The 16,226-nt window shown below is 39.8% G+C and overlaps 1 protein-coding gene across 1 annotated transcript; it reads right to left on the bottom strand.

Moving 5' to 3' along the window:
- Positions 1-1,778: 1,778 nt before the first annotated feature.
- On the bottom strand, positions 1,779-15,955 carry SCRG1 (stimulator of chondrogenesis 1). Its single transcript, XM_032470962.1, has 3 exons — positions 15,834-15,955; positions 4,830-5,085; positions 1,779-2,287 (listed from the first exon to the last, which is right to left on the bottom strand). Exons 2-3 carry the CDS (start codon positions 5,069-5,071, stop codon positions 2,233-2,235), a joined length of 297 nt encoding a protein of 98 aa, XP_032326853.1. The 5' UTR covers positions 5,072-5,085; positions 15,834-15,955; the 3' UTR covers positions 1,779-2,232.
- Positions 15,956-16,226: the final 271 nt, after the last annotated feature.

Below are 16,226 nucleotides of genomic sequence, written 5' to 3' on the forward strand. Positions count from 1 at the left end.
TATGTTCCATACAAGTAAAAGTTTGCTTTCCTAAAAAAGAAACAGATTAGATGATGCTGTTAGGTAATGCAGTGGTTAGGACTCTAGATGCTAGAGGAGAACTGGCCGTATTCAAAACCCAGTTCTGTTGCTCTGATAATGCAACTTTAGACGAGCTACTTAATCAGTAATCCTTGGCATTTTCGTCCATAGAGCAGGGGTCATGATAGTACATTTAGAACAATTGCACATTTTTAATAAAAGCTTAGTTGTCTTTTCTCGTAGCTAAAGCTATTGAAAAAATAAAAGATCTATTCATTGGATCATTGAATGAAATGTTTGCTTTTAAAAACATATTAACCAAGTCAGGAAAAATTGCATAAGGTAAGTTGTGTGAACATTCATGTTTTTGTATTTCTTGGGTTATATAAAAAAGAATGTGTGCTTCTATAATGTATTCATTTCCAAAAGAATGTAATATAATTTAATATTAAAAAGCTGTTCTCAGAAAGAAGAGAATATGATGAAGAATAATTGTAATAATCTACAAACTCCCAGTTATTAAATATTTAGCTTTCTTTTGAATGTTATTTTTCTCATCAGGTTTTGATTGCTGTAGTAAGGGACTACTTACTGAAAAGCCGTGACTGATTTGCTTTTTTTTTTCTCTCCTTCAAAGAGACTCTATGCAAGTAGAAAATGAAACAAGTTTACTGGTGATTTTCTTTATTTATCTATTCTGTGTACTGTTCCAGAAAGGATATAACTTCTATTATTTATTTATTTCTATTTATTTTTTATGACTTCTATTATTGAGTAAGTTTGATTTTTAATACCAATTTAGTGAAAGAAAAAAAAGGCCAATCAAATCACATGCTATGTTGATACAACTATATGTTTGAGTTTTTTTAAACAATTCCACTTCTTCATGCTTTTTTTAGAGGTCATACTATTTGAAAACATGTTCTGACTTCGGTTTTTGCAGATTTTAAGCGGAACTGAATTCTGATTGCCTTAAAATTGTTTGGTTCAGCTCAGTAACACCTACTGAACATCGAATAGATACCAGATACTGTTCTGGATGTGGTCTTCAGAAACAGATCAGGGACCTCCAAGAATGTATTTTCATAAAATAATGTCACTTTAATTCACAAAATGATTGTCTCCTAGATTTAGCATGTAGGTGCTTCTCAGATGTATCCCCAGAGCAATACTTTGTATAGCTCTCTACACAACTGCTTTGTAGTAGCAGGTGTCACACTTACAAATAATTATTTGTTTGTAATGATTACACTTCTGTTAGAATACAAATTCCAGGAAGAGAAGTCTATCTTATGCATTATTACATCCCCAAATCTTAATAATAGTTGGCACTTAGAAGTATTTAATAAATTTTTATAGCATGAGGGACCTTCTAAAGTTACTTCTTCTGGCCACCAGTCAATGCATACCTCCTAAGGTATGGGGCATAGTCCAAAATTGCCTCTAACACCAGAAAATACCTTTGAAGTCATCTCTTCTATTTGCCTTTAAAATTCACGTAACTTTAATTCTCATCCATTACATGGTTTTATTAAGTGTGTGTTTTGTATTCCCAGGAAAAATGGATACACCAGGGGTGTGTAGCGTAGTTTTAAGGATGCAGCTATGTCTGTGAGTGTTTGAACAGAGTTCAAATTCTGTCTTGATTTTTAGCAAATATCTTAAACTTGAATTTGCATCTGAAAAGTGGGTTTAAGAATAATTACCTTGAAAGTTTTTGTTGTTTTTTAAGGAGCAAAATGCAAATGTGCTTAAAGTATTTGGCACACGTACTATATACACAAATATTCGCTCCCTTTTCCCCATTTACTGGAAGACTTCTAGTTTCCCTTCCAAGAACTCAGTTTATACCTGGTTCTTTTCATTAAGTATACATGGTCAAGAACTGTCAATTAAGAACTGAAAGTATTCTCAATTTTTGAGCCAGGTTTATGACTCTTCACCTAGGGGACAGAAAGAACTCTTACTGAGCAAAGTGAACACCCTATAGATGAAAATTTTCTAGTCAAAAATTTTAAACAACGTCCACAGAGAAAAATTGAGTTGAATTTTTATTACTACTTATCTAACACAAGTTTACTTGTCGTAGACAAGTAAGAATTTATAGAATCTGCTTTATTGCACTGCATAGAAACCAGAAATAGAGTTACGCTGTTAGAGTGCAGCTTGTGGGAAATTAGGTGCGGTGGTCTCCAAAATACATGAAGATTCTCACTGACGGTTGCAAGGAATCACAAAAGAGATCTTTGGTCCAAAGAAGACATCTCTGAAAGAAAGGAGAACATGAATTAAACTGAGCTGAAAGCTAAGATATATGTTAGTCTTTTCTGGGCTAACAATGTGCAGTGATTTCCAGGATTTCAGATATGACTATTCTTTTTAGGTGAATAAAGTACAAAGAGAATGAGTGAGAGGACTTGCCGCAGGAACAGCAAAGACCAAAAAGGTAATCAATTCTACTCTCCCCCCATTTGCCATTGACAACATTTATCTATAAAGTAAAGGAGAGATTGGGTGATTTAAACCGTACAATCATACCAAAAAAGTTCATTTCTCTGATATGGGTGGGGATGGGCCACGGAGTTTATAGGTAAGAAACTGAAGATTAAAAATTTCTTAGAAAGCCAATAAATAGATATCTAGGTTTTACAGGGAAAGGTGTAATGTTAAGGTACTCAACCCTTGTTGGAAAGATTACATAAGGTAATGACAAAAATGCATGGAATAATATAAAATTGTATGTATGTGAACGGTAGTATCGTGGTTACGGCTCATTAGAAATAAACAGCACTTCACGCACCACATGATGACTATAGATACTGCTTTTGTGTGATGTATTTGAAAGTTGCTAAGCGACTAAATCCTAAAAGTTATCAAAAGGAAAAAAATGTAACTATATGAGGTGATGGGTGTTAACTAAACTTACTATGGTCATCATTTCGCAGCACAGCTGGCCCTTGAACAATACAGCAGTAAGGGGCCCTGACCTGCTGTGCCGTCGAAAATCCATGCCTAACTTTATAGTCAGCCCTCCATATCCGTGGTCCAACAGCCGGGGATTCAACCAACCGCGGATGGTGCAGTACTGCGGTACATACTTAGTCAAAGAGATTTGTGTATAAGTGGGCCCACGCAGCTCAAACAGGTGTTGTTCAAGGGTCAGCGGTATAAGTATGTCAACTCATTGGTTTTTTAAAAAATATTTTTATTGAAGTATAGTCAGCTTACAATGTTGGGTCAATTTCTGGTGTACCGCACAATACTTTACTCATATAGGAACGTACGATATATTTGTTTCCATATTCTTTTCACCATAGGTTACTGTAAGATACTGAATATAGTTCCCTGTGCTGTACAGTATGAACTTGCTGTTTTATGTCAACTCGTGCTGCACACCTTAAACTTATACCATGCTGTATGTTAATTATATCTCAATACAACTGAAAAAAAATAGGATGGCAAATTAAAATTTGTGTTTACAGGCAAAAAACCTGAAATATATTCAGTTATAGGTTGCTACTGGGAAAACAGTGACCCAAAATCAAACTGAAATTACTTTTGTATAGCCATACTTCTAATCCATTAATGAATAATCATAAAATTATATTATAAAATAAATACATTTCAGTGAAGTAGTTTTAAGTCTTAGCATTACAAAAAAGCAAACATGATATTTTAACATAACATGACGTTTCATGTATGTAGTCTGGGGAAAAATTAAGTCACTTTATGGAATTGGTTAACTTAAGTTCACGATATCATCGTTTAACAGAGTGATTCTCAAATTTTATTATGTATCAGAATCACTCGGAGGGTTTAAGCCGTAATTGCGGTGCCTCCTCTCCTTTGGTTATGATCCCGCTTGGGTATGGGGCCCAAGGATAGGTTACGTTTCCCTAACAAGAACTCACGTAGTGCTGAAGCTGCTGTTCCAGGAACCAAACCTAAGAACTAACTGGCTTGGGTAGAAAAAAATATCTGGTTCAAATCAGAAGACCGGGTTCTAGTCCTGGTGCTGATATTAACTAGTTCTGTGGGATGGCGCTGGTCACTTCCTGTCTCTGAACCTTTCCTTGATAAGATGGTTATAGCTACCCTTTCTCTATCACAGATTTCTTAGGAAAATGAAAAAAATATGATGACGTATGTTGAAAGTAATTTGAAAAAAACTAATATTGGTATAAAATAGCCAAAATCATTACTATTTGAAAGATTCCTCAATAACCAGAGGAAGATTACCTTAAAGTCAAGAACTAAAAATATTTATTGATTTTTCACCTTTGTATTACACTTAAAATACATCTACTTTCCAAGTCAGTGGATAACGTCTACTTAGTTAATTTCTGGTTAACTCATACATAGAGTGAGAAAGTTTTTCTTTGACCATTACCAAACTTTTTCATCCAGTTAGTTATTTGATCTCCTCACTGGGATCTTTTATTTAAAGCCTTTTATTAGTTTTCAAATTGGGTTAAGATGTCAGCCTTGAAGGTGACTTCAGCTACCAGTTGTGGTTAAAAATCAAACAGGCAAGCAACTGATTGGACCGTTATTAATTTAATAGATTGGCATGGTATTATTTTCTGGATTTCATTTAGTTTTACTAAAATATGCCAAACTCTATTTCTTAAATGAAAACATTCAATTTGGTACACAGTTGTGATGATTCTAGAAAACAGCTGAGATTTGAACAGGATCTTTACTAAAAAGAGTGATTAATTTCAGCAAAGTCATTTTGAAGGTGTCTTAAGAAAGAGTTGTTAAGCATACATTTCACAGCAGTATATTTTGTGATTGCGTTTCCTTACTTTGGGCAGCAGAGCAATTCGCTGAAGTTGCAGTAACAGATCATCTCACATCCCTTCCCATCCCAGAAGTGATCCTGGACGTTTACATCAACCTTTGTCAGGTCAGCGACTCCTTCTGGAAGATTGTGACAGTTGCGGTCTTTCAGTATCTTTCCGTAGCAAGAGAGGCGATTTGCAGGCATGGCTTGGACTCCTAGCAGCAAAGTTAGCCCGATGGTGACAGCAAGTAATATAAATTTCATTTTGGCTTTTGGCCCTGAGATAGAAGAAAAACCAAAATGTGTCAGTGGTGTTTTTTTTTTTTTTTTAAAGATGGAATTCATTTGAACATAAAGTTCTGCGGCGTTCTCAAAAATTCTTGGATAGAGTGGGAGTTTTTTCTACTCTCTTTGAATGTATTTTTTTCCAAGTATAGTTTTATGACCATCTGCAATAAAAATCACTTAGAATATTTGTTAAAAATGAAATGCCTGAGCTCCACAAAGAAGTATGGAATGAGAGTTATGTGGGGGAGGGGAGAAGGGAGATACTGTTTAGAGCCAGAATCTGCATTTTTAAGTGCACAAAGTCATTTATTTCATTTACGTTCAGTAGAGAAAAACTGTTTTTTCAGGCAGTAAAACTCAAGTAAATGTCTAGAACAGACAGCATCAGTGTGCAGTGGCTCTTGGACTTTGCATATCCTAACAATGTTGTCAGAGAACCCGGGTCCCACCCTGACAGAAGCAAAAAGCCCATTTATCCTGACACTGACAGATTATATTCCATAGATATATTTATAATTAAGTTTTTGAAACTTTCAGAATTATTTTGGGGACCCACCTTTTTGTTTTAAAACAGATTTCTAGTAGTTTGTGAGCTCTTATCCCAACGTGGATCACATCTTAGCCTCAGCTGGAAACAGAGGCTTGAATTCCCCCGGGAGACATTTCCCCTACCTTAATGGAGAATTCACTGCTGATCAAGTCAACGCGTTCCACGGGCACCATCCCAGCGTTTCCCGTACTGGGATATAGTTTTCTGCAGCTTCCACCCGCCAGTTCTACTTTGAACTGTTGGGAGTCGTACCAAGCAATGGTATCTAATTCCTATTTTAGGAGGTAACACTTCAAGGGTAGTACTTGCATACAACTATGGAATATTCATTATCTATTGAATCAGACTTCTCTGGCTTCTGTATTAAATGTGAAAAAAAAATGGAGGCTCTTGTATTAGAGGAAGACTAGCAAAATAGTGAAGGAACCAGAATCAGAGTCCACAGCCATTCAGATCCCATCTTGTGGGCAGGAGTCCAAGTACCTTTCCTACCTTTGGAGTATTAAAAAGCGGGGAAGACAGATATGCATATTGTACTATGAAAGAAAACAATATGGCTGAAAGGAAATTTTAGTATGACATTTTCAGTGATTAGATACCCCTAAAAGGTCAATTACTTTAAGTAAGATAATGTGGCTTTAAAAAGACTTAGTTATTTTAGAGCAGTTTTAGTTTACAATAAAATTGAAAAGAAGGTACAGATTTTGTATATATTCCCTGCCCTCACAGGTGGATAGTCTCCCCCATTATCAGCACCGCTCACCAGCGTGGTACCTTTTTTTAACCAAGGATGAACCTACATGGAACCTACATCATGATCACCCTAAATCCATAGTTTACCTTCAGTTTCATGCTTTGTGTTGTACATTCTACGGGTTGGACAAATGTGTAATGACTTACATGCATCATTATATTATAATTCAGAGTGTTTTCATTGCCCTAAAATTCCTCTGTGTCCTGCCTGTTTATCTCTCCCCACCAACCCCCACCCCTGAGGAACCACTGATCCTTTTTATAGTCTCTATAGTTTTGCCTTTTTCATAATATCCCATAGTTGGAATCGTACAGTAGGTAAGCTTTTCAGATTGGCTTCTTTTCAATATACATTTAAAGTTCCTCGATGTCTTTTCATGGCTTGACAGAGCTGCCTTTCTTTTCTAGCACTAAATAATATTCCATTGTCAGGATGTACCACCATTTATTTATTTGTCTATTCACCTACTGAAGGACATCTTGGTTGCTTCCAAGTTTTGGTAATTATGGATAAAGCTGCTTTGAGCCTTTATCATATGCTTATCTTCATCTTTGTATCTTCTTTGGTGAACTTGTCTGTTCAAATCTTTTCCCATTTAAAAAAAATTGGGCTTGTGTTCCTAAGGGTTCTTTGTATATTCCAGACACAAGTTCTTTATTAGATGTTTGCTTCCCCAACATTTGCTGTTCATCTTTGACTTTCCTTTTCACTTTCTTAACAGTGGTTTTAAAAAAGCAAAAGTTCTTAAAATTGATGAAGTCCAGTTTCTCAATTTTTTTTGGTGGAATATACTTTTGGTGTCATATTTAAGAAATTATTGCCTTACCCAAGATCTCAAAGCATTTCTCCTATGTTTTCTTCTACAAGTTTTATAGTTTTAGGTTTCACATTTAGCTCCATGGTCCATATTAGTTTTTTGTTTGGTTTGGTTTGGTTTGGTTTTTGGGTGTTTTTTTTTTTTTTCTTTTTGGATACAGTGCATAATATGGATTGAAATTCTTTTTTTGTTTGTTTGTTTTCCTTTGGTTGTCTAATAGTTTCAGCACTACATATTGAAAAGACTTGTTTCTCCACTGAATTGCCTTTGCATCTTTGTCAATTATCAGTTTTTAATATAGATGTGGGTGTATTTGTGGACTCTCTATGCTTTTTCATTGAAGTGTTTCTTTATCTTTATACCAATACTGCAGTTTTGATTACCATTGCTTTCTAATAATTCTTGGAATCAGGTAGAATTAGCCTGGAACCTTTGTTCTTCTTTTACAAAGTTATTTTGGCAATTCTAGGTTTTTCACATTTTATTATGAAATTTTATTATTTTATTTATTATTTATTATGAAATATTACTATTTAATTTTATTATTAATAGCTTGTCAATTTCTACAGAAAAAGCCTGCTGGAATTTTGAGATTACATTGAATCTATAGATAAATTTGGGGAGTGTTGGCATCTTAATAATACCGGATCTTCTGATCTAGTCTCTGAACATATTTTCCATACTTTTATTTTTACTTATTTGTGGGTTTATATTTCAAATGTGTTTCTTATAGGCAACCTAGAGGTTGGTCTTGCATTTTTATCCAAACTGTCTCTGCCTTTTAAGTGGAGTATTGAAACCATTTACATTTAATGTGATTATTGACATGGTTAGGTTTAAATAAATCATCTTACAATTTGTTTTCTACTTGGTTCATCTGTTTTTTGTTCCTTTTCCCCTCTTTTTATGTGCTCTTTTGGATTAATTGAATTTTTTTTATAATTTCACTTGACCTCCTTTGTTGGCTGGTAAGCTGTAATTCTTCATTTTGTTATTCTAATGGTTGATTTAGGGTTTATAGTATCTATTTTTATTGATCATTGTCTCCTTTCAAATGACGTTACGCTGCTTTACATTATAAAGGACTTTGCAATCTTATATTTCCATTTCTCTCCTCCCATCCTCTATGCTATTATTGGTATATATTTTACTTACGTATGTGCTATAAACCCCCGAATATATTATTTTTATTTTTGCTTAAACAATCAATTGTATTTTAGGGATTTAAAGAACAAGAAAAAAAAACTTACACATTTATCCACGAAGTCTTCATTTCTAGTGCTCGTCATTCCTTTGTGTAAATCCGTATTTGCATCTGGGCTCATTTCCCCTACACATGAAGGGTATCCTTTAATGTTCTTATACTGTAGGTTTTCTGGTGATGAATTCTTTCAGCTTTTATATATCTGAAAATATCTTTATTTCACCTTTGTTTTTGAACAAAGGTTATAGTATAATAGGTTACAGTATAATGGGTTGGCAGTTTTTTTCTTTTAGTGCCTTAAGGATATGTCTGTTTTAATGCCCTTTGCTAATTCCAACATCTGTATCAGTTCTGGTTTGGTTGCAATTGATTGATTATTCTAGTTATGAGTTCTGCTTTCCTGCTGCTTTGTGTGCTTGGTAATCCTTGATTGGATGACAGAAACCTTAAATTTCACCCTATGGGATGCTGAGTATTTTTCTAATTTTATAAATATTCTTGTGCTTTGTTTTGGGATGCAACTAAGTTACGTGGAAAGAGTTTGATCCTTGCAAGTCTTGCTCTTATGATTTGTTAGGTGGCTCCAGATCAGTTTTCATGTAGGGCTAATTACTCCTCACTACTGAGGCCATTCCTTCCTGAGCAGACTACCCAGTGTCCTGTGAATTATGAAGTTTTCAGTCTGTCTCTGTGAGCATTCCTGGCCTTTTGTGAGCACCTGACACTGGGTTCTCTAATCCTTTCAGATATTTCCCCTCTGACCTTCGGTAGTTTCCTCATTTGCATACACTAATCTGTCTTCTGCCAAATACTTGAGCAGGGCCCTCTGCAGGCTCCAAGGGTCTGTCTCTGTGTATGTCTCTTCTCTTGGGTAGTCCGCTCCGTGAGCGCCAGCTGCTTTGGCCTCTCTGCCTTCCAGCTCCATTTCTACAACTCAGGACTCTATCCGAGTTCCCTCTCTCAAGGGAGTAGACTGGGGGACGTCGTGGGGCTCACCAAATTTGTTTCCCATCTCCTAAGGAGCAGCGTCCTTGCTTGAAATCCAGTGTTTCAACAAAGAGTGTTTCATATATTTTGGCTGTTTCTTGTCACTGTTTCAAGGGTGTGGGCAGATCTGGTCCTTGCTGCTGCATCTGGGGCAGAAGTGACGCTTCCTGTGTCACTCTTACTACCTGTATCTTATTCTTGGAGGGATATGAAGGACAGCTGCCCAAATCTTACAGATTCTCAAGCCAAAATCTCAGAACTGTGTTTCTCCCTTCTTCTGCTCTCCTTCCCCAGGCTGAACTATGGTTCCCCTGATGCGCGTCTCTTGGATAGGGTGAGTTGCTCTTTGGTCCCGCAATACAACAGAGAAGACCCAGGGCAGTTGCACGGGCTGCCCTTCCTACTTCTGGAGTCGTGCTTATATATTTTGTCCTCAGTGAAGCGGACTGCTGAAACACCTCCTGGAGTCACCCCCTCATCTCCAGGCCCAGATCTTCACGTACTTCCTCGGGTGATCCCTCTGCCCACACCAAGACCAAACCAGCAAGGTTTTCAGGAGAAGAGCAGCCACTGCTGGGTGAGAAAGGGATGGAACAGCACTGACATGGGACTCACTGCCCCAGTGGTCCAGGAATTATGTGAGAGAGGAACAGGAGCAAGCTGGTTTCATTTAGCCCAAATGTTCTCTAGTGTCTCACTTGTGCCGGGCAGGGTCCTAAGTACCAGGAGTACCAAAGGAATTAAGGAAAATATCAGTAACTAAACCTGTCCTTCCCTGATAACTCTACTTTCTTTTCTTCGGGTGAAAGCTGAAGTCATTGCAACGACCTCCATGTGCGGCCTGGCTCCCTCCTCGTCACCTCCCTGAACTCACCTGCTCCTCCCCTCCTGTTCGTCTGCTCCAGCTGGTCCTCAGCAATGCCCGGTGCATGGGTGCACTCTTGCCTTCAAGGCTTTGCACTGGTTGTCTCCTCTGCTTGGGGACCTCTTCCCCCCCCGAAATCTGCATAACTACACCCCCGCCCTCTTCAAGTCTTCGCTTACTTCGCTTCTTAGTAGAAGACCCACCCCACCATCCTATTTAAAATTCTGCCCCCCTCACACATTCTCAGTCTGCTATTCCTGCTCTACTTTCCCATGGCATTTATAAACCTTTAAATTATGATGAAAATATTCTTATTGTGCCTCCTCAACCTTGAACGTAAGCTCCAGGAAGGCAGGATGTTGTCTGACGTGAAGCCCCCGAAACAGCGCCTGGCACATTCGTGAAAGAAGGCCTATCACATATCCTCGTCTCCAGGTGCTGCAGTCAGGGCAGGAGGGGTTTCTCAGCCTGTAAACTCAGTGTCTGGTTGCAGAGAGCTGTTTGTGCCTGGAAGAGGTTAGGCAGCTGCCAAACCCTTAAATCTGCATACCGTTGTTTTAATTTAAATGTATTGTATTTAATCATTTCTAAATAATCTGACTTTAAAGTGTACTTCCCAAATTTCTGGTTTTTGTTTGCTTGCTTGCTTCTTATCAAAACTAACTTTTTTTTTTTTTTTTTTTGCCAGCTAGCTCATACCTGACTTAAAACATATATTTCTATGTATGTGCACATTTATCAGAAGCCTCAACAACAAAAACCACACCTGGCTTCTCTCTAACCCCTCTCACCAGATTTCTATCAAAAGGTTGGGTGTCTGGGGAGGAGTGGAGGGTGAGGGCAGGGAAGTTGTCAACTCTTTTCATCTTTTTGCCTAATACGTTAGAATTTTTCCTTTTTTTTTTTTTAGGTCTTTCACATTTTTCGTATCTTTTACTGCTTTGATCTTCCTAGTTTTTTACTATGTAATCATGTTCTTATTTTTGGTAATCTAATTTAATGTTGTCTATTCCTTGTGGCTTTTGGATAAAGTCATGCATTTAGCCTATTTGGGCTCCTATTACCCTTTCTTATGTTTCCTGCATTTAAATGTGGTTTGTTCTTACATTCATTTCATGACCATTAACATTTTATGCTTTCTTTCCATTAGCTGGTTCTAATTAGAGCCATAAGCCTGGTTGGCTATTTTTTTAAGAAAAATACTTTTTCTAAGAAAAAAAGAAAAAAAAGTAATAGTCTAAAACATGGAAAATACAGAAAAGCACAGATAGAATAAAATTCAACTGGAGTTTCAACATAAAGAGAGCTGTTGTTAACACTTTGTGTGTTTCTTTGGGACATGCATTGGCGAGGGTGTTAAGGAGGAACTGAGGTGGCCAGGGACCCAGGGAAACTCTACGATTTATGTTCTGGGTGGGAGATAAGTTGGAGAAAGAGACTATAAACCAGGGGAGGGGTTGAGAAGGGAGAGCCGGATTGTAAGGTAACAAGCAAAGGGAGGAGGGGGCAGGGAGTGGAGTGTGGAGCAGCTCACGTCCAGGACGGGTATTAACGGAGGCTCAGCCCTCAGAGCGTCTCCACTGCTCTCTGCTGCGTGAATGCAGACGCGCTCAAAGCTCGTCGCCCGGCACCCTCTGGCCTCTTCTACAGGCTGATTGATTACATGTTTTGACATCGCCACTCAGACAACAGCGTTTCATGTTGTTAACGTATAAGGTCGCCAGCTAAAATGTGGGATGCCGAGTTAAATGTGCGTTTCAGATAAACCACAATTTTTCATATTAACCTGTTGCATATAAGTTACAGTTTCAACCTCTTGAGTGAATCTTGATAATCTATATTTTTTAGAAAAATTTTATAGATAATTTATAGAAAATAACTCATTATCAACCATTTAAAACCTATGGCAATAAAAGATGTAGAGCGTACTTCCTCAGAATAAAAGAGACGCCTGGCTTCCGCGCTGGGCTCTTGCAGTATGCCGCCCCCTGCAGAAACGCTCGTCGTGTGGCTGCTGCTTCTCGACGTCAAGTCTCGCTTTAAGTGTCATTTCTTTAAAGGCGTCCCTGGGCCCCCAACCTACAGTAGTTTCAGCCTGGCTCTTGCAAGATGTCTCTTCTTTTCCCTAATGACACTTCTCACAATCCAGGTGGTGCGTCTGTGCGTTCACTCGTTCTATGTCTGCCATTCCCATCCGACAGAAAGAGAGGTTCTGTTCGGTTCACCACCACATACCCCGTGGCTCCCACGGTGCTTGGCCCATACTTGTAGAGTTGTATGAATGAGTCTCTGAAAACCCCCCTTTTTTTTTTCAACCCTGAGCAAGAGCCTAGATTGGTGTCATGTCATCAGAAAGAATGACGACTTCTCAGGGCTGATCCTAAAGCCACCTTCCACTTCCCTTCCATCCCATCATCCCGGCTGCTGAGCTGGCCAGACAGCTGGACCGCCATCCAGTCCTGGCCACACGCCTCTGCCTGGCTGTTTCCTCTCAGCTCTTCTATGTTAACTTCTGACCAAACAGTCCACCAAGGGCAAACCATAAACCCATCCCTTCCTAGCACCCTTCCCCAATCCAGCCGTCCCACTCTGAGCACTCCCTTGTTCTGTGTTCCCAAACCATATCTGTATAATCTGTGCTACAAGAACTGAGAATTTGACTAAACAGTGTCTTGTCATGGTCAGCCTTTGTCATAAGCCCATTCACCATATGGAGAATGTGGCTGCAGCTGGGCATGGGAAATTCACCAAAAGCCATTTGGCCACTTACAGAGCTGGTCATTCTGTGACTCTAAGGAAGATCTGAGAAGGTCATAAAGGGCTGGAGAGAACATGATAAGGAGTTTAGATTTTATTGAGTATATTGGGAAACCATTCAGTGGTTTTGGCAGAATAGTGACGTGACCTGATTTATGTCTCAAAAGAAAACAATCCTTGGCTACTCTATGAAGAAACGTGGTCATGGGACAAGCTTGGGAGCAGAAGAAAAGAGAATGTTGGTGATAGTTGATTGAAGCTATGAGGCAAGAGGGAAGGTATCAAGGATGCATCTTAGATTTTTTTGACCTGAGTGGTACTGACATTTATTGAGCTGAGGAAGAATTAGAAGGCATCGACTGTGGGGGAAATGTAAGAGTCAAGTTTTGGACAAGTTAACTTGAGGTGCCTGTCAATCATGAAGTGAAGATGTTGAGCAGGTAGTTGAATGTGAGTCGGGAGGTCAGGGTCGGAAATACAAATGTGAGTCTTCAGGGTGTTTATGGATAGTATTTGTCGCCATAGGGCTGCAGGGACTGGGAAGAGAAGGGGGGAGGGACCGAGGCCCCGTGAGCCCATGTGCGGGGATAGGAGAAGGAGATGCTAGCACTATGAAAGCAGGACTGTCACCTCACCTCCTCCTGCATCTTGGGGCGCCTGCTTCCATGCTAGGCTGGCGGCAGGTGTTCAAAACGCATTCGCTGAAAGAAGGAACAAATGCAGTGTGGGAGATGTGAGTGGGGAGGTTGCCCCGCCGGGGGCCCGTCTTGACTGTGTCCAGGCCAGAGCACAGAAGGGCATTTCTGTCCGCCTCAGTCACACACTGCCATGGAAAGTTCCACGCCTGGCAAGCACTCACTCACTGGCCGGCTTTTGGATTTTTTTTTTTAACACCTTATAAATTACAAGTCTGAACTGAAGTCTTCTTTCTTCCTTCATTTGAGTGCAGATAAATAGCTTTAACTGTTCTTTGGCAAGTGGGAAATTGTCTGTACCAGTATGTTCCTATGATACACTGGTCTGTTTTTTCATTAAAAGACACCAACCTTAATCCCCAGCAATCCATCCAGACCATATACGCTCAAGTGCCAACAGAAGTGAAATGACTTTGGCCAATTCGAAGCAAATGGCTCTTTTTTTTCCCCTCTTCCAGTTGAAGTACATGTACTAAAAATTCCTCCTGGAGTACACCCAAATTACAACAGAAAACAAAGCTAATAGCTGAACATCTGAAGGAATAACTATCTCTAAATAGTTACCCTTTGGTTTTTTTAGATTCAGTTTTGTGTAATTAACATTGTTCCCAGTGTTGTAAGTTACCATTCCTATCCCAGCAGCGGCACAGAAAGGTCAATGCGGAGAACAGAACTATGGGCAGAATGTTTCCAATTAAACAGTAAGTCATTGCCACCACCATGTAGGTTGGAAATTGAAAATTTTGGTTGTGTGAGGGTGTTTGGCACCAGAAAGCTTTTGAATGGTTGGAGTTAAGTGGAGACTTCAAAAGAAAATTATCTCATATTAAATGGCCAGCAATAAGAGAGCTGTGTCACGCGTGTTCAGACCTTGGTGGAGCAGTGCTCCTGCAGACAGCGGGCATCAGTGCTGGGAACTGGGGTTCAGAGCCGTGGGATGGAACAAAGCTGATGGGTTGGACAGAAAGGGCAGTAGTCCCTTTTCAGATTCCTTTCCTGACAGCAAGACAGAAGCAGAGGCTGCAAAAGCAAATGAAAATTCCAGCCCCAGAACTCAACATTTAAAATACCCGAATTAGAGTTGGAAGAGATTAAAATGGCCGTCCAGCCTGTGACGTTTCCCTTTCATCTTTCCTGGAGGCTGAAAGTCACTGTTAGTTTTTAAATTCTCTCTTTTTCTTATTAACTGTACCGGAAGAGGTTTGTGTTAGAATGAGTGAGTGCCGAAGGGAAACTCTTCTGAGCGTGGGTTAGAGGAACAGGGTGGTATGAGAAAACTCTAAAACAGACCCTGTCAGCCCAGACACCCAGGGGACCTTCACCAGCAGGAAAGCAGAGTCCACGTTCTCCCTGAGGGGGACCTGCCCTCGGGCATCTCAGAGGATGCCAGTGGGGTCCAGTCCTGCATCCTTCTCATCATTTTCCTGGCCACAGTAAACCAGTTTCACTGGATGAAAGGACCAGCTTTTGGGGAGAGCTCTTCGCAGCCTATGTAACCAAGCTAAGGAATTTCAAAGAGGAATTTTTAGAAGCCCCAAAGGGAAAAAGGGTTCCCTGTATGGTAGTGATACAGACACCGTGTTGTGTTCCACAGTGGGGACACCAAAGATGAATTCAATGAATTCCCTCTTTGTACCACATGTTTCATACCAGTTTCTTGTTAGGAATCAGGACTTTTAAAAGCAAAAACAAAACAAAACAAAAAATTCGCTTTCTTAGACATTGCCATTAACTTCAGGAAGACAGAGACCCAGCTGCTGCATTAAAAAGAAACGGAGAGGCGTCATCACCTCCACCGAGCCCCGACCAGACTCAGAGCGGACCTGGGCTTTAGTGAGGGGCAGCCGCGAGGGACTGCCTCTTTTTAAGCCTCTAGTTAAGTGCCTTTCTCTTGAGTGCACATCTTCTCTGCTCTTTTCGTCGGATTCTTTCCCTTTATCCTAGGAAGCATCAACTTTCTCAAAGTGCACATGTATCACCTCCTCACAGCCCCTCTCTGACTCTCTCTTCCGACCCAGCACATAAATACACTTCTGCTCTCATCGAGAGCAGGACTTTGCAGTAGAAGAAATGACATAAGATGACTTTTTAAGAAAAGAAGGTACCTACCCTTTTTCTTCTTCTTTCCTTTGGTCTTCTTGGCGGAGGAATGTTCTTAAATGCTCCAACTCAGTGGGTGAGTTTGGGCAAAAGGGGAAGAGAGGAGGTGCTGGAAGGAGGTAACAGAAGGACCTTTGTCTGCCTGGCCCCCTCCGGGGACTGACAGCCTCACCGCTGCACCGGGGAGGGGGGGCCACCGGGCAGCAAGGACTGCCTCCCTGGCTTCTTCCAGACCAGGCGGCAGTGAACCAGTAGCTCCTTCAGAGAAGGAAATAACTGGTCTGTGCAAGAACCCCAGGGAGGCAGACGCTGGGAGCAACAAAATGTAGAACCTCAGGGACTGAGAAAGAACAGAGAGATAATGATTTTTACCTTGAGGGAAATGTGTGTCCGAGAGACAGA

This window comes from Camelus ferus, chromosome 31, assembly GCF_009834535.1.
Source record: "Camelus ferus isolate YT-003-E chromosome 31, BCGSAC_Cfer_1.0, whole genome shotgun sequence".
Taxonomy (NCBI): Eukaryota; Metazoa; Chordata; class Mammalia; order Artiodactyla; family Camelidae; genus Camelus; species Camelus ferus.

Excerpts from the sequence above, each read along its gene's own strand:
- SCRG1 (XM_032470962.1), bottom strand. The coding sequence starts at position 5,071 with ATGAAATTTATATTACTTGCTGTCACCATCGGGCTAACTTTGCTGCTA. Across the intron at positions 2,288-4,829 it reads GAATTGCTCTGCTGCCCAAA|AGATGTCTTCTTTGGACCAA; the intron begins GTAAGGAAACGC and ends CCTTTCTTTCAG.